Below are 24698 nucleotides of genomic sequence, written 5' to 3'. Positions count from 1 at the left end.
AATAGCCAATGATTAATCAATCAATGTGTTCTAGTGGCCCACTTAAATATTCGAACACTTCCCCCAATGGACCCCCATGTTCAGATCACGCTACGTACTGATTACGTGGAAATAAAATAAAATAAGCGAATTCCCAGAATTGTACCCGTCCAACTGTAGCCTGACTTAGTTTACTGTAGCCTGACTTAGTTTACTGTATTTAAGTTAACCTAGATTTGACTCATTCTAAACAACATATAGCGACGCGCTGGTGTCTCCTTCCTTCCCTACGTGCACAGCTATATAATATCACAAAGGTTTAACGCCGGCCGGGTAAGTAATATTATGTCTAGATCATTTTAAGTTGTTCTGGGTGGTGTTTCTTAAGTATTATTAAAATAATTATCTATTCTACTTATGCTATATGGGCTAAGGAGCAAGATTATTCTAAAAATGAAAATAAAACCAACAAAAACTATTCAGCAAAGATAGCTGCCACTGAAAAGAAATAATGGGGGATGGAATCCTGTTTAGTTTTCTGTACAATCAGGTCAAGTATGAGACGTATGTTTTGGAAAGATGCATGCATACCCGGACTATACAGACAGTTTAATAAATGAAAAACGCGTAAATTTAGAATTAATAAAACAAACAACAACAAAAAGCCATGATTTTTCCTGCTAACTTGTGGCAGTCTTCTTGTTTCTTTTTGGTTGACACCCTGCCTACTCCAGCTTGAAATGAAATGAAGTCAACTCCTGTATACTGCCCCTGCATGATTGACACCCCGCCTACTTCAGCTTGAAATGAAGTGACGTCAACTCCTGTATACTGCCCCTGCATGATTGACACCCCGCCTACTTCAGTTTGAAATGAAGTGACGTCAACTCCTGTATACTGCCCCTGCACGATTGACACCCCGCCTACTTCAGCTTGAAATGAAGTGACGTCAACTCCTGTATACTGACCCTGCATGCATATGGAAAATTTAGTCGTACACAGAAGAGAGTAGCAGAACAAGGTCGAAAAGCTTTATTTTTAGTACTGAAAGTGTGTAATAAGAATTATTTTAATATTGAAACAATGCTATCTGTGTTTTGACACCTATGTTAATAGTATTCTTAGTTACAGATGTGGGGTTTTCATCCTGGCCAAGACATTGAACAAATTCATATACAGTTCTGTAAAAGACTATTAGGGGTACACAAAAGAACTTGTAATGATTTCGTTTATAGTGAATTAGGACACTTCCCAATGCAAATTATAAGAAAATTACGGATTTTTAAATATTGGATAAAGCTGCGTAACACAAATAATTGTATATTAAGAGATATATATGAGGAAATGGCTCAGTATGAAGATGACTGGTTAATGAAGGTCAAACAGAAACTAAACGAACTAGGTTTAAATTATGTATGGAACTTAGCACATGTTGATAACAATATTTACAATGTAATTAGAGAAAGGATAACTGACATATTCAAGCAACAATGTTACAGTAGAATAATGATAACTCCAAAGGGAAGTCTGTACAAACACTTGTTATATAATTTCATATTACAAGATTATCTTAGAAAACCATTCGACGTTCGCCATTTAAAAGAAATAACTAAAATCAGAATATGTAAACTGTAGATGCATTGCAATTGTACATTAAATGGAATTAATTTACTGGGATAGTTTTAACATGGTATGTACACAAATATTTCACAAATTGCGTGAAAATTATTAGAGTGATTATAAAAGTGTTTTGATCATGTTGGATTCTGGTTTTATGTTCTACTTGTAGTATTATTAGCACCAGTGTACAGTACACACAGGAGAAGGGCTGGTAAGTGTTTTACTATGGCTAGTGAATTGTTAAAATCACCTATTCCATGTTCAGTGCATTGGTGTTTTTTAAAATCATCAAACTCTAGGCGTTTGGTGCTTGTGAATAGTTGTGTATCAAGTTTTAACTGTTATTTTTGTTCCCCTAAGAATTTAATATAGTGCAGGAGGGAAGGTGTGTGTGTCCCGTGATCGTGACTATGTGGATCTACAAAACAAAGCTTGCTATGACACAGCACAACTCGAAACGAATCCGGCAAGTGATGTCTTGAAATCTGAGCTGGATTATTATCACATCTTAAACCAGTGTCTTTCCGCAACGTTAATTTTCAATCCAGACCCCGGCAACCTGATCTGAAAGTTGTTTAAACCATAGTTATCATATGTCCTCTCTGTGAGATATTTCGATACTTGGTTTGTAAAATGCAGAAGGAAAATTATTACCGTCATAGTGGCTGTTCCAACAAAACAGCGACAAGGTGTCATTTATATGCACTACCCCATTGACAGGAAAGTACATATCACAATCTTTAATGCACCAGTCCTGGGCACTGGTTGAAGTAAGATAAAAGGCGATGGGTCCACTAAGGGCAATCAATCATATATCCCCCCTGTATCACTTTGCTGTTTAACTAGTTTCTCTGTCTCTGTTCAGTTAATATTTTCTTAACTGCGTGTTTCTTCTGTAGAACTAAATGAACTCTGCAATCACTTCTGATTAAACTATTTATATAACCGGCATTTATTCAGCAACTAGTTAACAACACACATATTTTACCACATTCCAGATGTCTAAGAACTACACACTTCCAGCCCCCACACCCCATCCCCCCATTGTCTGCAGTCCATCTCAGATTATCACAAACGGACCGGTCACCGTGATGCGCAAACAATTAATTCTAGCTACCTCAGCCAGAGTTATTTCTTTGTAAGCCAAAACACCCAGCCAGAGATATAATAGTTTACATAAAACACCATCGCTGGATGTAAACACTTATTAGCATATCAGGCGGTATGGCACCTAGGATTCAATCTTCTCAGACAGTTTACAGCCCACCACAATCCAATGTTGTAAGCTAACGCGTTATGTCTGTCAGCTATGGGTGATACTACAAAATTCTAGAGAGACAGAATAAGGTAGTGCTGAAAACATGTTTTTTGCCTTTTGTGAAAATGGACATAAAAGATAATTGGTTTGGGTTCTGTTCTATAAAAGCATAAATAAATGATTGGTTTGAATGAGACATTGTGAAATGATAGTACACCTTCCCATGATGCTGACAAGGTGATTAATGTGTTTATAATTCACCATATAATGGGTTCTGAAACTAACCCCTCGATGTATTAAATAATATAAGTCAATAGAACCTTAATTTATTAATGATTAATTATTATTATTATTATTATTATTATTATTATTGTTTACTAGATCACTCTCCACCATAATCCTGTACATATCCTGTATTTATTTATTATTTTGTTGTACACTGCATTATGCTTTAAGGCAAGTCGTTTGAGAATCCACTTTGATTAGCCTAATTTGTAAAATGTTCAGTTAATTTAATAAAAAAAAGTTAGTTTTGTTTAACGACACCACTAGAACACATTGATTTATTAATCATCGGCTATTGGATGTCAAACATTTGGTAATTTTGACGTGTAGTCTTAGAGAGGAAACCCGCTACCTTTTTTCCCCCGTTAGTAGCAAGGGATCTTTTATAAGCATCATTCCACGGCATTTGATATACTAGTCGGGTGCACTGGCTGGATCGGCAGATGGAGATAATTTAATAAAGTATAACAGTGGCGTAGGAAGGTGCCAAAAAGTGTGTGTGTGTGGGGGGGGGGGGGGGGGGGGGGCACACTTTTATACTATTATAAAGCAAATATAATGCAAACTATCTGAAAAGTGCCCCCTTGCCACCCCCCCCCCCTTGCCCCCCCCCCCCCCCCCTTGCCACCACCACCCTCCGCTTCCTACACGAATGTATAATTTGTATATAACCAAACATATTTCAATATGTATTAACATACTTGTACGTTCGAGCAACAATTACCAACCGTTATCGACAATGTGTTAAATGAAGCCACAGTGATCATTTCCTTTTCTCTGGAACTACGCGATTGGTGTTTTGGGATGGTTCACTCTACTTAGCTGATATGGTTACAGACGTATTTACATAATAATATCGGTTTCTAATGTCCATTACCATTTTAGAGGTTATAGGTTATCTGTTGGAGAACGTTTTAATTTCCTTGAGCAATATATATAGTGACACGGTAAAACAGAAATGCCTCAAACTGTCCATTTCGTGAGGGGCGAGAATGATCTCTCCCCACCCCTTTCACAGAATGGACAGTTTGAGACTTTTCTCCTACTTGAAACATAGCAGTACAGCAATACGTGCATCTGTCCATTAAGTAAACAATAGATGTCCATTATTTTCCCTATACGTGTCTATTCTTAAAATAATCGACAGTTAAGGGTAAGCTGGAGTCGTTAACACACCAATAGCACAGATAAAAAAAGAAAGAAATGTTTTATTTAACGACGCACTCAACACATTTTATTTACGGTTATATGGCGTCAGACATATGGTTAAGGACCACACAGATTTTGAGAGGAAACCCGCTGTCGCCACTACATGGGCTACTGTTTCCGATTAGCAGCAAGGGATCTTTTATTTGGGCTTGGAGTCGGTATCTGGATTAAAAATCCCATGCCTCGACTGGGATCCGAACCCAGTACCTACCAGCCTGTAGACCGATGGCCTAACCACGACGCCACCGAGGCCGCTTTAGCCCAGATAACGTACACTAATAACAAAATATGACGTGAGAGCTATGTTTTAAATGCTGATAACACATTTTCCCATACCATTAAACAAAGATTAATATTAGAACATGTCATAGCACATCAGATTGGTAAACAAGTTAAAGGGACATTCCTGAGTTTGCTGCAACTTTTAATATTTTATCAACTAACAGAGCTTTTTTAACGATTGTAATTACATATCAAATATATTTTTCTGCATAAAATATTAGTGACTGTATATTAAATGTGTTTCTGATCGTTCTAATATTTTTACTAGGTTAAATTTCATTTTATTTCCTAAAATAATTTTTTTTCGTACATACGAAATTATTTGAAGACAGAATCCAGTTTGGGTTTCTTACAAATATTAAGACGATCAGAAACACATTGAATATACAGACACTTATATTCTAAACAGGAAAATATATTTAATACGTAAGTTTAATCGTACACTTATTTTATTAGTCGGAAACATCTTAAAATGCAACAAACTCAGGAATGCGAAGTGATGGGTTGACTGGTGGAGAAGCCTCGGAGGAAGGTCGTGAAGTTGTCAGTGCTCAGGACCTTCCGGATGGTGCTGTACTCTGGGCCGAAGATGATCTTGATGGTCCTGTGCATGGTATGGCTATCCATGTCTAGCAACAGGACCTTCCGGATGGTGCTGTACTCTGGGCTGAAGATGATCTTGATGATCCTGTGCATGGTATGGCTATCCATGTCTAACAACAGGACCTTCCGGATGGTGCTGTACTCTGGGCTGAAGATGATCTTGATGATCCTGTGCATGGTATGGCTGTCCATGTCTAGCAACAGGACCTTCCGGATGGTGCTGTACTCTGAGCCGAAGATGATCTTGATGGTCCTGTGCATGGTATGGCTGTCCATGTCTAGCAACAGGACCTTCCGGATGGTGCTGTACTCTGGGCCGAAGATGATCTTGATGGTCCTGTGCATGGTATGGCTATCCATGTCTAACAACAGGACCTTCCGGATGGTGCTGTACTCTGGGCTGAAGATGATCTTGATGGTCCTGTGCATGGTATGGCTATCCATGTCTAACAACAGGATCTTCCGGATGGTGCTGTACTCTGGGCTGAAGATGATCTTGATGATCCTGTGCATGGTATGGCTGTCCATGTCTAGCAACAGGACCTTCCGGATGGTGCTGTACTCTGAGCCGAAGATGATCTTGATGGTCCTGTGCATGGTATGGCTGTCCATGTCTAGCAACAGGACCTCTTGTCGGTTGGGGGCGGGACGTAGCCCAGTGGTAAAGCGCTCGCTCGATGCGCGGTCGGTCTGGGATCGATCCCCGTCGGTGGGCCCATTGAGCCGTTTCTCGTTTCAACCAGTGCATTACGACTGATATATCAGAGGCCGGTGCAAAGAGTCAACGGTGGATCCTCGCATATTACTGTGTCCAGAACCGCCGCTGGCGTAGTCGACTCGTCGGCGTTAGCAGGTTGAGTGGGCTCTTTCCGCTACGCATGTCATGTCGGGCTGGGGGCGGCGACGCCTTTCTCTCTTCGGTTCCGGTTCGCTGTACACCAAGGTCACGGTTGCTCGCAACCCGGTGTACGCGACGCGGTATTCCCAACACATACTGCCTTCAGCCAAGACCGAGCAGAAAAACACGTCCGGTAGACTGGTTTATGCGCTTCACGGTAAACCAAATGGCCACGTCGGGAACCAGTCAAATAGTTCGCGAATGTTAGCGAAACGTTCGCTGGCTGAACTTAAGGAAGATTCACGTAACTAGCTATCACCCCCCCCCCCCCCCCCCCCACAGCCCCCCCTCCCAGGTGTGTGGGTTGGTTAAGTCGAGAGAACACGAAACAACGTCTTGTCTTATTGCGAGCTTGACTGGGAGTGACGCACACAACAAACTTGTCCGTTCCCTTCTTCATTTCTAAGACTAAGTCCCGAAGTGACGCATTTTAAGTAGTACATAACTACCTGCTCACAAAACGGCGGATTTAGTGGGATCCAGCAAAATATACAATATATTTGTTGATAGTAAGCCATAATGTGCATTAAATATCGTTGAATATGTATACACAAATGGAACACAAATGTGTGTGTGTGTGTGTGGGGGGGGGGGGGGCCTGTAACTGATATATCAAAAGCTGTGGTATGTGGTGTCCTGTGAGAAAGAGCATATAAAGGGAAATTGTAGCGGTTTTCCTCTGAAGACTGTCTCAGTATTACCAAATGGTTGAAATCCAATAGCCGATGATTAAACAACAAACTTTAACAGTGCATATAAGTACAGTACTGTCTCCCTGTATGTTTTGTTAAAATGGGTCCAAGGTCGATATTGCAAGTTCATACGACCCAGAATAAATAGGCCTACGTAACGATTTAAGAATTTTAAAAGTCCACTTAAATCTCATGTCGAAATTCAACCTATTGAGTGAGTGGAATAATAAATACCGGCAAATGGTTGTTAAAAGAAAAGTTATGATTTCGTGTCATTTGGAACAAATGTTCAAAATTAAAACTGTATATTAATAAATAATTTTGATATTTGATTTTTATGTGTTAAAACGTGGGGTTTTTTGTTTTTTTGTTTGTTTGTTTGTTTGTTTTGTTTTGTTTTGTTTTTGTTTGTTTGTTTGTTTGTTTTGTTGTTGTTGTTTGTTGTGTTGTTGTTTTTTGAGGTGGGGGCTGGGGGTTGTGTTTTTTTCTCCGTAAAACAATAATGTCGATTTACTCTGCTCTATGAATGTCATAAAGTTGCTATCTTAATATGGAATGCAGTTTCTGATTAACCGTGACGCGTTGAGGTGTCTGTAGAAGCCTACACTGTCCAGAACAGAACAGAACAGAACTGTATTTACTCTCAGGCCGTTAACCACGGCATATGAGGTTCATAATACAATTATACATATATTTTGACAAGATGGCAAACGTATAAGTATTTCACATAAATAAATAAATAAACAATTACATATATTTATATATACATACATACATACATACATACATACATAAATACATACATACAATACATATCCATATAGGTTTTTAGCCGGGGGACTTAAAGGTATTCATAATAAATTTACAGAAAATTTACAATTTACGAAGGACACCGGTTTTCTTGCTGTTGAAGATATTATAAAATTTATATGTATTAGGTTTTGATTGACAGTATTGTGGTAAGTAAATAATTCTGGGTTCTTTAAGAAATGGGCATTTAAGTATATAAAGGAACTCGTCTCCGATGTCGTTACTGTTGCAGAGGGGACCTATTCTATCATGTAGTGGTATTCGTGTCCATCTACCTGTTTCAATGGGGAGATTATGGTTTGAAAGTCTAAAACGTAATAATGGACACCAATGTTTTTTCTCAAGTGATGTTAAATATGTCTCAAATGTAACACAAAATTTTAACAGTTTGTAATTTGAAGCTTTTCCGGAATTATCGATATGACTGTACCATGTTTGTAGGAATTGATCTTTAAATCTTAAAGAAATAAATTCTTTAAAAAGTGTAGCACTTGCAATTCTATTACATTGTGACATCCATATATATGTACAACCAATGTTATTCAATATTGATTTTACAAAGTCTATCCATTTATGTTTGTAAATATTATTATTGTAGTCATTCAACAACAATCTATAAACAAATAATGATAACTTGGACTGCTTCCATCTAATTAGTCTGAACCAAAAGGTAATCATCCTTAGCTTTACAGTTATAGTTACCGGGAAACGTCCAAGTTCTCCATACAACATGTACAACGGTGTAGAATTCCTCATTGGTAACAGTAGTTTTAAACATTTATTATACAGTATATCTACGGAAGCTAAACTTTCGAAACCCCATGTTTTGCATCCGTATAAAAGGACTGGTATAACCATGCAATCAAATAATTTAAGCTGCCCAACTGCCCAAGGTGTCCCAATTGCGACATTTTGAGCCGAACACTGTCCCAAGATGTTCCAAGTGGGACATCTTGCGCAGTTCCCCCATTCTTTGCAACAACTCTGCTCCGTTAATTAAGGAATGGTGTTTTTTCTTTAGTTTCTCATGGGCGATTGTTGTGTATAATGTTAATATTAGTGAACTTGATCTGCATTGAGAGTGAATGTTTCCAAGTGTCGTCTTGTATTGTCTATATGTGTGTGGTGGTTGTGTGTGCATTATAATTAACAATAGTCCAGTAGCCAAGTAGGCATTTTCCTCTTAACCTTGCAAAAATACCCCCAAAGCAGGTTATTGCTAATTTTGGTAGGGGAAGTAGTGTACAATCAAAATCTGAATGATGCCCAGCTGGCATCTTTGAGCGTTTTGAGTTTTTCAAGATTGCGTCCAAGATGGCGGCCACCGTAACCCAAAAGAATAAAACACGCGTATGTTCGCAAGTTTAAGTTGGATTTTCTATTGTAATACATCTTTTTCAATGTTTTGTAGTCAATAAATCCCTCTAGAGAGGCTACAGCGCAATTGGAATCCATTTAGTGCCTCAAATGATAGATATTGGCAAAATTATGTCCAAAATTGACGCCACAGTGAAGCGCAAAATAAACACATGTATTGGCCAATTTGAGCTCTATTGTGTATAGTGTATTGTAATAGCTGTTTTTCAAAGTTCTTATGGTGGATAAACCCATCTAGAGGGAATTTATCAAAATCCAGCTTAAATGTATGACCGTAATCATGTATGATATCTAGTATGATTTGCATCAAACTAGTTTTACCAGCTTAGTATATGTATTACAACATTATCAACAACAATAACAACATTGTGCTATGACGGTTCGTAGAATAATGCCCGACCCCTGCTTCAATTATCCCATTATCATCTACCATTCAGTTAACCTTGTAATTTATGGAAACAAGCAATAGTCCATGAAAAGGGCGCACCTGCCATATGCAAATGAGCCATATCACTAGAGGGGGTCAAGAGCGAAGTTCACACAGTCAATAGCGAGTGTGTCCACCTTGAACATTGATATAGGCCTGGCACCGTCGTCTCATTGAGGCCACTAAATGCTGGAGAAAGTTCCTGGGAATGACATTCCAGATCTGAGGAAGGATCAGCGTGGTCCTTATCCATGTGTCTTGGCGAGGGGTTGTCACGGGTGGTCGGCCGCTACGGGAACGGTCCCTGACCTGGTTGTGTTGTTGATATCGTTGCCATAAGTGCCATATGGTGTTTTTGTGGACGTTGAATTGACGCCATCTGTCATTTTCACTGAGGCGTGGCATGACGAAATTGCATCAATGTTTTATATTCTGGACTTCTGAAGGCTGCACAGAGTGGCAATGATTTGCGACTGAATGTCTGACATTTTATGGTGAACACTGGACAGCATTTCTCCCGAATATTCAATGTTTCTTGCACAAAGCATGTAATCGCTGCAACAACTGCTTGGTTGCATTTCTTTGAGCTGTTTCATGCACATTTTCTCTGGTTTACATCCATAAATCTATTCACAAATTTATTACTCCAAACAATCCATGTCACAATAACTTTTGCCTTTGAGTATATTTATTTTACAAGTCTGGGTTTTCCTCGGCGTTTTTCCCTCTCTGGCTACGCCCCAGGTGTGTGTGTGCGCGCGCGCGCGTATATATGTATGCATTTATGCATGTAGGTATGTATATAGGTAGGTAGGTAGGTGTGAGTTGGTACGTACGTACGTACGTATGGATGGATCGATGGATGGTTAAAGTTTGTTTTATTTAACGACACCACTAGAACACATTGATTGATTTAGTAATCACCGGCTATTGGATGCCATTTGCTAATTTTTACATAGAGTTTTAGAGAGGAAACCCGCTACATATTTCCATTGATATGGGACCTTTTGTATGCACCATTCCACAGACTGGATAGCACATACCACGGTCTTTGATATACCACTCGTGGCGCACTGATTGGAACGATAAATAGTCCAATGAGTCGCCGACGCGGATCGATCTTAGACCGAACGCGCATCAGATGAGCTCTTTACCACTGAGCTACATCCTTCCTCGGGTGGACGGACGAACGGATGGATGGATGCATGCATGCATGCATGCGTGTATGTATGTGTGTGTGTTCATGTGCGCCTGTATGTGTATCTGGTTTGGACTCGTAGTCATCGGAGGAAACCTGCTACAGCAAGGGATCTTTTATATGCACTTTCACACAGACAGGAAAGCACATACCACGGCATTGGATCAGTTGTTGTGGTTTGGTTGGAACGAGAAAAAACAGTCAGTTGAATGGATCCACCGAGGTGGTTCGATCCTGCAACGTAAGCACCCCAGGCAAAACCTCAACCAACTGAGCTAAATCCCTCCACTTCTGCTATGCCGTACATTAAATCAGTGACATTGTAGCGGCAGAAGGTTTCTTTCTATAGACGTAATTTTAAAAAGGCAAAATTTGATAAAATAGTGGTTGATTCCATGATTTTCTAGCTAGTGCTTCGTCTGTAGGAGCAGAGCCACTTCCGAGGCGTTTCTTTACTGGAGATTTCATCATTCTTGCACAAAGATGACTGCCACTCCCAGACGTTTACTAAATCAAAACTAGCACAGGACATAGCGTATTGGAATAAGTACAACTGTGATGACATGCACTCATGAATCACTGTCACAACAGTGATAATATCAGATGTTACCGATATATATATATTATTTCACAATACCTTCACAATATATCATGTATACTGAGTAGACATAACTAACACTACACTGTACTTTGTTATGTTCTAAATAAGTCGTGACAAGTCGTGCAAGAGTTTCACCAAAAAGATAGAGAAGTATGCACAAGTTCAAAATATGGAATAGCATCAGCCATAATTTTGGTCAGTGATGCATCGTAATTAGTAGATATAGCCTTCAAATGTCTACCATAAACCTTTTTGAATACCCTCAGAGTTCCCTGGACATCATAACCCTGATGGATCAACTTCTGTGCCAGAATGATATGGCGTTTTCATATCTGCATACAATGAACATGTTGTAAGGTATCTTAAAAGTTGTGATATGTAGGCACCAAAAGCTGGAGCAGAAGGTACATTACTCGGCATAAAGGGAAAATTGACTATTGGAAAGTTTAAATTATCGCTTTTGTTATACAGCTTAGTTCGGAGACCAGTGCCGCTCAATCTAATTCAAATTAGCTCCACTGGTTAATTACTATTACTTGTGGATCTAACAGCACCCCGTTGGAGCTCATGTCCAGTTGACCTTTCATTCGACCAATCAAAACCTTACTTGCAAAATCATGCCAGTGATTTGAAAAGAATTTGAAAACATTCGGGATTATGCTGAGGGTATACGAAATGATTCGGGTCAATTACGAAGTATGCCGGAAACTAAGACGAAAACAAAACCCGTGATGGTATAGCCATAAAATCTGTTTATACTCGTATACAATCCAGACTTTATTACTGCACTTTTTTCCCTGTTGTTTAATGTTGAAATAGACCAACAAGTTCGCCTATTGCATAAACAGTCTCGCCCGATATTTTTAAGAATGTGTATGCTCCCGAAAAACGCTATAAAAGGCGAAGTGTAATTGGTCGATATTTAAATTGTTATTTATATATGAAATGTCACCTGGACATGGGAGTCCACGCAATGCTGTTAGATCTACTGGTAGACCAATAGAACTAATTTTAATCAGATTGAGTGCCGCTTTGAATTTCTATGCCAAGACCGAGGTGTGATACTGTTCAAATACCTTCAGATGTTTCTTTTATTTCAAACACTCGTGAGTACTTTATTTGACTGTTCAAAACACTCGTGAGTACTTCAGTGGAAGGTAATCTATAATCCTCCTATTACTGAATGATATAAGTTCGTCAATATAGCGAAGAGTAAAGTTATATGTCTGTCTCAATATACTCTAGTCTGGATTCACTCTCGGTCTTTACGAATTGTCCAGATTCGTGGAAGTTAAGAATGGACATGTATCTTCGTTCCGTTTCTTTGTTAAGACGACATGTATCTTCGTTCCCCGTTCTTTGTAACAACCGTTCCGTTAATTAAGGAATGGCGTTGTTTTTGCAGTTTCTCATGTGCGATTGTTGTGTATAATGTTGAAAAATCAAATGTTTTAATATTAGTGAACTTGATCTGGATTGAGAGTGATTGTTTCCAAGTGTTGTCTTGTATTGTCTATATGTGGGTGGTGATTGTGTGTGCATTATAATTAACAAGGCTTGTTTTAGTCAAAGAAGAAATATTTTGACAAAATTTTATTTAGTTTTTTATTCCTAGAAACACTGTTTCTAATGACTGAAGTTAGTTTACTAAAGAAAACAAATGAACTGAAACCAGCGGATTACCCTCCTAACCCTACAATAATAAAAATAAAAAGCAAACCATAACATAATAGGAAAATAAGTAAAAGAAATACAGACTTAAATACATACATACACACATACATACATTCATACATACATACATGCATACATACATACATACATGCATACACACATACATGCATACATACATACATACATGCATACATACATGCATACATACATGCATACACACATACATACACACATACACACATACATACATACACACATACATGCACACATACACGCATACATACACGCATACATACATACATACATACATGCATGCATACATACATGCATACATGCATACATACATGCATACATACATACATACATACATGCACACATACATGCATACATGCATACATACATACATACATGCATGCATACATACATGCATACATGCATACATCCACGCATACATACAAACATACGTACATACGTACATACATACGAATATATAGTTATCCATTTCTTGTTCTGCTTCAACACACTATTCAGCAGTTGGGATATTTTGGGCCAACGTGGTACATAAGTTTTAGAATTGGGACATTTTGGGCTGAGCACCGGCCTAAGATATCACATTTGGGACATCTTGGGCAGTTGGGACATTTTAGGCTTCAACAGGTGTCTTTAAATAGGTCATCCCTGTCCTTGGTTTTTGTACTAGACAGTTGCCATCTTTTATTGTAAATATGAAATACAGAATTACTGCATACCGTGAGCTACAAGTCAGTTTTGTTTTCTCTCTGTTTGCAGTACCTACTACGCCCAACACGTGTAAAAGAGACAGCGCATAAACACACTCGTAAAGAAACAATCAATTAACAATACCTTTGTTATGGCTAACTGTATGGAAATCCGTTGCATGGAGGCCCCAAAACCGTTCTGTTACAGAGGCCAGTGTTATAAGAAATGTCCAAGTTCCACATTCGCAAACAGCAGTGTATGCATCTCGGGTGAAGACTGCCACAAGGCTGGCTGGCTGACATGGAACAACACATGCATAAAGGATTGCCCGTCATCTTCACCCTTTCACAATCCAGGACTGGTGAACAACACTGACTGCATCGACGAAGAGCAATGCTGGAGCGCTGGTCGGATTATCTACAACAACAAATGCTTAAAAGATTGCCCATTTGGGACAGGATCTTCTTGGAACCAGAAGAGTTATTGTCAGATTTACGAGACGGAGGCCTATGTGGCAGGAGTGTCAGCTTTCTGTCTGCTCATCGTTACCCTATCTTGTATCTTTTTATTGCATAATCCCAAGAAGACGAGGACAAGGATTGAACAGCCAGCGGAAGACTTAGAGGTAGGTTATGGGCCAGTTAATACGCTGCCAAACAATTAATGTCGTAAGAGCCATTAAAAATTAAACATAACTGGTGGTGGAACAAAAATGGGCAGTAGCGTCATAATCATTTGGGCGATTGTAGGTGGCTATGTTTTATCATGCAACTAAGGCCAAATTATTAAATACTATCCCATAAATAGTAAACATGTAAGAATCAGCTGACTATGAGTGTAACTGCCTATTTACAACGTTCCTCTTTTTCTTCCAGTGGAAGACAAATGATATAGCTTTATGAATAGGATAATGTCCGAAATGTCACGATTACATGCGCGGGTGAATCTCGTTTGGGTCCGTAATGCCGGACGGAGATTCACGAGCGCAACTAATCTTGAGATTGAGGACATTATCCTATACATATGTTACACTCAGTCTTGCTACAAAGTGATGAATGACGCTCTACAATAGGCCGCCTTGTTAAAAAGTAGATTTTGTTTTTATATCTTTACAGGAAAAAAACAACAATTAAATTATGAAAGCTATTTGACGGTCATGGTAAAAAACATTGTATATCATTCATTACTTCCAGCAATTACTTCGTCAAGATCCTGACCAGACGACCGTGATGAGAGGTGCGCGATCTGCCCTAGAGTCGACCAGTGGACGACAACCAATAAACCACGCTGATACACACCTCAAGGACGTGGCTGGATGGGAACAGCCAATCGATGGTCATGATACACCCGCCAAGATGATTATGTCGTGCAATGACGACAGTGATGACCGTATTGAACATTTTGACGACTGTGAAGACTTCGTGTCAGGTCGTCCCTACCTAGCTGGCCGTATTGAACAGATTGACGACAATGAAGATTTCGTGCCAAGTCGTCCCAAACAAGCTAACCGTATTGGACAGAGTGACGACAGTGAAGATTTCGTACCAAGTCCTCCCTACGTAGCTGGCCGTGTTGAACCCAATGCCAAGTCGTCCCTACCGAGCTGGCCGTGCTGAACAGTTTCGCCGCGAGGAAGATGAACTGTCATCAGTTCCAACTGTCTTTGCGATAAATCGTTTCATGGGTTGATCTTTATTTGATGGAATTAATGACAGTTCATAAGGTGATACAACCGGAACGCATTGTGTGCAAGAAAAAGGCCTACAGGAGGATTGGAAAGACAAGGAATATTGATGACAGAAGAGGAGGATCATATAAGACATAGTGTTACCAAATTAAGATGTTTGATATTCTATATTTCACGACACGACAGACTGCCCATACTGTCATAGCAATAACTTTCCGTTTGAGTGTAAAGGACAACAATGTAAATGTGAATGCTATATATAACATAATTTGAATACTATCTGAAAATATCTTGAATGTTAAATAATGCACTTTGAGTAGTTTGACACTTTTTTATTTGCTATTTTGTGTTACCTTGAAAATTTTATAATTTAAAATAATATATCGTGTCATGTATAATTTACAACACGTATTAACTGTTGTTTATCACTGACTGCAGAATGATCCATTTAAAACACAGACATAATGGGCATGGAAAATGGAATAGATTTTGCGTTCGGACATTCATACGTGCATGCCTGTATGTACTATTTTTCAATACTCTGGAAAATTCGATAGACGCCAGAACACTTCGAAATTAATATTCTAAATATTCTAAACATGAAAGTATTGGTTTAACCCAGACACACTATACAATGTTGTATGATGACAAGGTACCTTCGTAAACATGTTGCCGAACATGTAGAAACTAGGCGGCACCACTTGCAACGGAGTTCACATAGCGAGTTTACAGTTTAAATGTGTTCTGTTTAATTATACCTCTATAGCACCTTGATATATTAATCATCGGCTACTGGTTGTCAAACATTTGATAATTCTTAAATTGTCTTCAAGGAAACCTGCTACATTTTTTCTATACGGTCTGGTCATAGGTTTTAACGTGCACATTCAAAGCAAGCTGTTGTAGCACACGCCTGCTATGGGCGCAAGTGTCCGTTAGCAGCAAGGAATCTTTTATATGCACTTTCCCACAGGCAACACAGGACCTGTTACTGCCTTTAATATAGGCTGTATTAGAAATTTGCGAAAAAATAGGCAGAGTTACGTCCCCTAACCGTGAACCACTCCGGTGCGTTCCGGTTACTTCAGGAATGACCGATGGCCACAGTTGTTTGTGAATCTTCAGCTGAGATTTATGCATGCCAGTCCCTGGCATCATAAATGTCCCCACCTATGCTTTAAAAATAAAAGAATGATACAGGTAAAAATTAAGTTGATGAAATTGCGTTTTCTTATAACTGACCATGTGTTAAATATAGGAGTTGAATCTAGCGAGCCGTCACACACCCTGATTGTTTTGGATTTTTTTGCATGGAATTTTTTGTTTGTTTCAAAGCTGCAATCTCGCCTCACATTAATTATCATAATTTCATTTAAACATACAAACACACCTGTAGTTTTAATGAATTGTTTGTGACAGTAACATAGTTATAATAGATAATAGAAACCTGTTTATAGTGCGTCCCACTGGGAACGCATTTTTTCATACTATGGAATTTACTACAAGTTATTTATTTTTGAGCCGATTGTTTTCTAAATTACACACAAAAATAGTATATTTTTGTTATTTCCAAAAAAACCTTTTATTTTTATTTTTACGTCAAACCAAACTAAAATTATTTACAAAAACAACAAAACAACATTTTTGTAGGATGGGACGGACTATATGTTATATTCCGATTAGAACAGTCCCACGTGCTATATTATGTTTGTTTTGTTTTTTTCAGTGTATTTCTGGGGACGCATGACCCGACCCCTCCCCTATAAACACCACTAGCCAATCTAGACTTCCTCTACACAATTTCCTGCACATGCGCTGTTTGACTAAATATTTCGTTTGCTGTAAATTAATTAGGCCTATATACATTGCATTATAAATGTAAATTTTGCTGTAATAAAGGACATCTATCTATAGTAACTGTACTTGTTTTGTTTACATCAAACTATCTATGTAAACATATTTCTGTTAGTCTTGCATGCCGATTATTTAAGGTTAAATGTTAAAATGAAGACATTGTTCTATACATGATTATAAGCGTAAGTGGCATGCAAAACAAAAAACCTAATATTTAAAAAATACCCCCCCCCCCTCACTCAACAATTTTACCTCCCCCCAGAAAGGAAACCCCAATAACAACAACAAATCTGCCCCCAAATAAACAATAGCCTACAAAATAAGCCCACACACCAGTACACACGCACAACCAAACACATAACCCAGACTAACACGCACATTTGAATTTTCTTTTTTATCTATGTACATATACCAGTGGCGTATGAAGGTGACAAGGCGGGGGGGGGGGATGTACGCACGTACGCACGCACACACACGCACACACACACACACACACACATATACACACACATACACACACACATACACATACACATATATATATATATATATATATATATATATATATATATATATATATATATATATATATATATTAGTGTGGCGCAGCAAGGTGCCAAAAAGTGTGGGGAGGGGGCCACACTTTTATATTTACACACTTTTGCACTATTATAAAACAAAATATCTGAAAAGTGGGGGGCACATGCCCCCCTTATCCCCTACGCCAGTGAATATATATATATATATATATATATATATATATATATGGAATGCTTAATGGTTGTGCATAATATTAATAATTGCAGGTAGATAGTCGATCGTAACTATTAAATTACACATGGAATTGTGTCCGTTATACTATGTCCGTCTGACAATGATACTGGACTCGCTGTTCCGATTTGTTAGCGAGTCAGACAGTAGAAACCTTATCGTTAGGCGAGGAAGTGAATTTCTGTATCGTTAGTTTCATTATTAACTACTGCATAGGTCGTAGTTAATAATGCAGCTAGCGGTACAGAAAATCGCAGCTAGTCATTTAGTCAAATTAATGTACACTTCCATTCGTACACAGTGATATATACACAAACACATGCATATTACTTGCAAATATCAAAACTTTATTAAGGTGCCGTTTTAACGAGTCAATCATCAATGAGCCATTTTTCTTGGTCCCCCCCCCCCTCCCCCCCCCAAGACGTGTTCGTAAGTATTTCTGGTGAGCACAAAACATATTGCACGAACATGAAGTTGAAATGAAATGAAGGACACACTGTTTCTGCCTGGAAGGGAAAGCGATTAGCCTCGTCATATGGATAAAGTGACGTTCAGTTCTATTAGTGGGGTGCCCCAAAACAGTCAGAGGGCGGGACGTAGCCCAGTGGTAAAGCGCTTGCTTGATGCGCTGTCGGTTTAGGATCGATCCCTGTCGGTGGGCCCATTGGCCTATTTCTCGTTCTAGTCAGTGCACCACGACTGGTATATTAGAGGCCGTGGTATGTGCTTTCCTGTCTGTTAGAAAGTTCATATAAAAGATCCATTGCTTCATAAGGAAAAATATAGCGGGTTTCCTCTGATGACCACGTGTCAGAATTACCAAATGTTTGACATCCAATAGCCGGTGATTAATACATCGATGGTCTCTAGTGGTGTCGTTAAAAAAAAACACGTAAAAACAATCAATTCAAGTTGATGCGAAAGTTTTCTGTTCGAAATATAGTTGGAGGCTGGTGTCTGTAGAGCAATTTTGGTCCGAGTGTTCAAGGATTCTTTTTCTCTCATTCAGCTGATTGTTTTTCTCTCATTCCAACCTGTGGACCACAATCGGACAAAGGCCGTATTATATGCTTTACTGTCTGTGAGAAAGTGCATATAAAATATCCCTTGCTGCATTCGAAAAAAATGTAGCGTGTTTCCTCTGATGACTACCAGTCAGGGGCCCATTTCACTAAACATCGTAAGTTTACGTCTGCTACTGGCAGTTATACAGGTCGTGCGTTTGCACGTGTTTTCACGCAGAAAATTACATCATTACGGAAGCTGGAGTACATTAAAGACAAAAGAAAATGAAAAATGTGTTATTCTAACTATATTTGTTGAACTATACTAGTAATAAGAATTGTGGTTTAGTCGTAGATTTACGTTTACGTGCAAAACTAGGCTTACGATATTTTGTGAAGTTGGGTCAAGAATTACCAATTGTTTGACATCCAATAGCCGATGGTTAATTAATCAATGTGCTCCAGTGGTGTCGTTAACCAAATCACACTTTCACTATACACTCAAGACATTTACTGCGGAATATATTGAGGGACATAACTCTTTTGGGAATCTTATGTAGTAACAGTATTTAAAGAATATATATTTTGTACCTTCCACTATCCCTATTTTTATAATGTTCCCTATACCTATTGTGTTAAAATAGTGGACTCGCGTACTAATGGGTCAAACTCGACTCGGACCCGAGTACCCGACACTTACACTAAGTGATAATGAGACTAAGGAATAAAGTAAAATAGCATTACGTATCTTAATTGCAGCGCTGAACACAGATTACATATCATGTCATTGTATTGCATTCCACACATTCGATTTTTTTTTAATATGAGAGTGCTCTTCCTTGCACGGGTACTCGAGTCTTGTGAACGGACTCGAGTATTGCTAGACTCCACCCGTGCCCGAGTACTCGAGTATTGCTAGACTCGACCCGTGCCCGAGTACTTGAGTCTTGCTAGACTCCACCCGTGCCCGAGTACTTGATTATTGCTAGACTCCACCCGTGCCCGAGTACTCGAGTCTTGCTAGACTCCCCCCGTGCCCGAGTACTCGAGTCTTGCTAGACTCGACCCGTGCCCGAGTACTCGAGTATTGCTAGACTCCCCCCGTGCCCGAGTACTTGCGTCTTGCTAGACTCCACCCGTGCCCGATTACTCGAGTATTGCTAGACTCCCCCCGTGCCCGAGTACTCGAGTATTGCTAGACTCGACCCGTGCCCGAGTACTCGAGTTTTGCTAGACTCGACCCGTGCCCGAGTACTTGCGTCTTGCTAGACACGGCCCGTGTCCGAGTACTCGAGTTTTGCTAGACACGGCCCGTGCCCGAGTACTCGAGTCTTGCTAGACTCCACCCGTGCCCGAGTACTCGAGTCTTGCTAGACTCGGCCCGTGTCCGAGTACTCGAGTCTTGCTAGACTCGACCCGTGCCCGAGTACTCGAGTCTTGCTAGACTCCACCCGTGCCCGAGTACTTGCGTCTTGCTAGACTCCACCCGTGCCCGAGTACTCGAGTCTTGCTAGACTCCACCCGTGCCCGAGTACTCGAGTCTTGCTAGACTCGGCCCGTGTCCGAGTACTCGAGTCTTGCTAGACTCGACACGTGCCCGAGTACTCGAGTCTTGCTAGACTCCACCCGTGCCCGAGTACTTGCGTCTTGCTAGACACGGCCCGTGCCCGAGTACTCGAGTGCTCTTGGAGGCCCTAGTGTTATGGCAAAGTTTCCAATATTATCTTGTATATATTTGGCTTTGATTTTTCAGAAGATTAAGTCCAAAAAAGATCTTATAGCGAACCATGGCGCACAGATACAAGGAAGAAAGTGAGCCACTTCTATCTACTCCCAGTACTCTTTGTAGTTCCTACGAGAGCGCCACACCTAGGGCACCACCACAGTTTGTTAGAAATTTAGCCACGGCGTTACCAGAAGGAAAAACACACCACCTGTTCTTCTCTCACAGTTCTGACGACCAGCAATGGGTTCAGGAGTGGGTCGAACAACTGGAACAAGACTATGGGATCAAGTGTCTGTGGCCTCCGAGAGATTTCACTCCTGGGAAGCCGATTGCTTCTCTTATTGAAGATGGAATGTCACGTGCTATGAGAATAGTTATGGTTTTGTCGCCAGAGTACATCGACAGTGGCTGGTGTTCCTACGAAAGACACCTGGCGTTTGTTTTGTCTGTCCAAGAGAGACGGAACGGCATCATTCCAGTGATGCTGAAACCCTGCCCCGTACCAGACGTGCCGAGAACCGTCAACTACATCGACGTCACCAAGGGAGAGAATGCTGTTTGCAAGATTAAAGACGCACTGTACCAAAAATGTAAATGTTTGTTCACACACAGCACACACACACACACACACACACACACACACACAAACACACACACACGCACGCAAGAAAGAAAGAAATGTTTTATTTAACGACGCACGCACGCACGCACGTTAAGGACACACAAAGGAAACCCGCTGTACATAGGCTACACACACAAGGGACACACACACAGGTGCGCGCGCGCACACATACACACACACGCCAACAAGGACGAAGAAGAAGATGATGATGATGACAAGAGTCAGACGACAGTTAAACATACCGAATGCACTGGTCTATACCTATATAACATATATTTTATTATCTTCTTAGCGTGTCGTTTTGCTGTATAAATTCTTTGTTGTAGGTGAACTTAAGTACATTCTGCCAAACGTCGGTCTTCAGTATCACCAACAAGGTAAGACTTTCTTATTTGATAGGAAGATTACACAGGCCAACAACAAAACCACCAACAACTCCGTCATCCCAATATCATAAAAAAATTGTTACACAGGACAGCGTGCTTGATCCTTGGTTAGATACATGAACAAACAGACGTTTTACCATCATAGGGGCGGGACGTAGCCCAGTTGTAAAGCGCTCGCTCGATGCACGGTCGCTTTGGGATCGATCCTCGTCGGTGGGCCCATTGGGCTATTTCTCGTTCCAGCCAGTGCACCACGACTGGTATATCAAAGGCCGTAGTATGTGCTATTCTGTCTATGGGGTGGTGCATATAAAAGATCCCACACCTGAGGGCACACCTCAGCTATCTAGGCTGTCTGTAGTGGCCTTACACCTACCCATTGTGCCCTTAAGAACACGCTCTGGGTGGGAGCCGGTACCGGGCTGCGAACCCTGTACCTACCAGTCTGTAGTCTGATGTCTTAACGACTGCGCCACAGGGGCCGATTTGGCCCTTAAAAGGGCCTGATCTGTTCAGATCGTGGCAGGACAACCCATGGGAGACTTGTTTGCAATTGTATGTATCTAAACGGGTCTGCTACCACAGATTGTAGTCCTTTATCCAGGATGCAATTCACCTTTTTACTTCCATTTTATACTCTTCGTCAACAGAGAACGTGTCAGCACGATCGCTGTCAACTTTCTAAGAGAGGAAAGGAAAGGAATGTCTCTTAACGACACCTCAGCACATTGAGAATAATTAGTTGGATATTCTCATTGGCGGATTCAGAGGGGGTGACAGAGGTCTCGTTACCCCCAACCACACCCCGCTCGTTTGAAGTCCCCATTTAATAACGTTTCTTTTTCTTTCTTTCTTTCTTTCTTTCTTTCTTTCTTTTTTCTTTAATTTGTCATCCGCAATATACAACACTAAATTGTCTTGAAAATGCTGTTATCAACATCTTTATTTCAAACATTTCTGTGGAGAATCCACTCCCCCCTAACCCCTTTACAGATCTCCCTCCCTTTGTATTGGGATCCCGGTTCATTTGCCTTCGACAAACTCAAACTTACCGTTTTTAGAAAAAAATTGTGATCCCTCTTTACAAAATCCTGGATTCGTCCCTGATTCTACAAAATGAGGAATAGCTCTCAAAGGAGGAATTAAGTTAAAAAGAAAATAATGGACCAGTGGACCATCGCAGTGGCGGATCCAGAAAATCCATTTGGGGGTGGGGGGGGGGGGGCAGTGACATGAGGTGGAATGCCACGGGGAAATTTGGGGGGAGGTTTGTTGCGGGATCGTAAAAATATGAAAATTAATATATAATAAAATTATAACTATCGCAAAAGTTAGGGGGGCGGGCCCATTGGGCTCCCCCTAGATCGGCCTCTGCATCGTGTGCGTAGACCTAGTGTTGAGAATCGGTTGGAATATTATCATCGATCATCGGTTATAATCGGTTTGCACCAACGATCAACTTTCGATTATGCAATTGGTTGGAATTATATGAACATACAGATATTTTAATTATATTGTCGTGTCGGGGGGGGGGGGGGGGGGGCGTCGCTCAGTGGTACAGCGCTCGCTTGACGCGCAGTCTGTTTGGGATCGATCCCCGTCGGTGGACCAATTGATCTATTTCACGTTCCAGCCAGTGCACCACGACTGGTATATCAAAGGCGGTTGTATGTGCAATCCTGTCTGTGGGATGGTGCAAATAAAAGATCCTTTGCTACTAATGGAAAAAGGTAGCGGGTATCCTCCCTCAGGCTATATGTAAAAATTACCAAATGTTTGACATCCATAGCCGATGATTACTAATCAATGTGCTCTAGTGGTGTTGTTAAACAAAAGATCATCATCATCGATCATCGACTATAATCGGTTGCACCAATCGATCAACTTTCGATTATGCAATTGGTTGGAATTATATGAATATACGAAAGATTTGAATTATAAGGACTACGCACCTATTGTCGTGTTCACCCTACAAATCGCTAATTTTACTTTCAATAACAAGTTACTATTTGTTTTCTGTATTTACACATGAATACAAACCCAAAACCCAGCGTATTTACATCAGTTCTGTCACCTAAACAGGAGGTGCTTGCGTCGCAGGATCGAACCACCTCCATCCATTCAACTGATTGGGTTTTCCAGTTCCAACCAGTGCGCCACAACTAGACAAAGGCCGTGGTATGTGCTTTCATGTCTGTGGGAAAGTGCGGGTTTCCTCTGATGACTACGTGACAGAATTACCAAATGTTTGGCATCCAATAGCCGATGATTAATTAATCAATGTGCTCCAGTGGTGTCGTTAAACAAAAAAAACTAAACAGGAGGAACAATTACAATTAACATTTTCACGAAGAACCTATTTTTATAATCGATAATCAAATCGGTAGTCAAACCGATCAATTTTCGATTATTATCGACCATTGCAACATCACTACGTAGGCCAACAGTCGATGTTGAGTGATAGTTTCAATGATATAACATTTCTGACATCACGTTTTGTTTCATACACCATTTTAAAAATAAGTGATCTATCAAAAGTCATCGACAACACAAGAAACTGGTTTTGCAGGCGCGGATCTAGGGGTTGGGGGTGCTGGGGTTCTAAAAAACCCAACAAAACAACAACAACAACAACAAACCACCGCGAAGCACGCCGAAAAATTCAATGTTTATAACATGGATATTTTAGTAGGGTACATGTATCATCGTGGTCATTTTAATGTTTCTGGGGAAAATGCCATATATATATAGGCAATGCATCTTAGTTTACTTTTGAATACTGTAGGTGTCCCACGACTGGTATATCAACAATGCCGTGGTATGTGCTATTCTGTCTGTGGGATGGTGTCTATAAAAGATCCCTTGCTACTAATGGGAAAATGTAGAGGGTTTCCTCTCTGAAACTGTATGTCGATTTAGAAAATGGTTGACATCCAACAGCCGATGATTAATAAATCAATGTTCTCTAGTGGTGTCGTTAAACAAAACAACCTAACTTTTTTAAAACTGTAG

The 24698-nt window shown here is 40.1% G+C and overlaps 1 protein-coding gene across 2 annotated transcripts in view; it reads left to right on the top strand.

Moving 5' to 3' along the window:
• Positions 1-247: 247 nt before the first annotated feature.
• LOC121368384 overlaps positions 248-24698 on the top strand; it is a 48030-nt gene continuing 23579 nt past the window's right edge. For both annotated transcript variants that reach the window (XM_041493081.1, XM_041493080.1), the window contains exons 1-3: positions 248-312; positions 20706-21268; positions 21627-21677. In XM_041493081.1, coding sequence (XP_041349015.1) covers positions 20740-21268; positions 21627-21677 — 580 coding nt within the window. In that variant the 5' untranslated portion in view covers positions 248-312; positions 20706-20739. The remainder of the gene's footprint in view (positions 313-20705; positions 21269-21626; positions 21678-24698) is intronic.

The sequence above is a fragment of the Gigantopelta aegis genome, chromosome 3 (genome assembly GCF_016097555.1).
Source record: "Gigantopelta aegis isolate Gae_Host chromosome 3, Gae_host_genome, whole genome shotgun sequence".
Lineage (NCBI taxonomy): Eukaryota > Metazoa > Mollusca > Gastropoda > Neomphalida > Peltospiridae > Gigantopelta > Gigantopelta aegis.
Note: the sequence above shows the minus strand (reverse complement) of the source record. Positions and strands in the feature narration are given on the sequence as shown.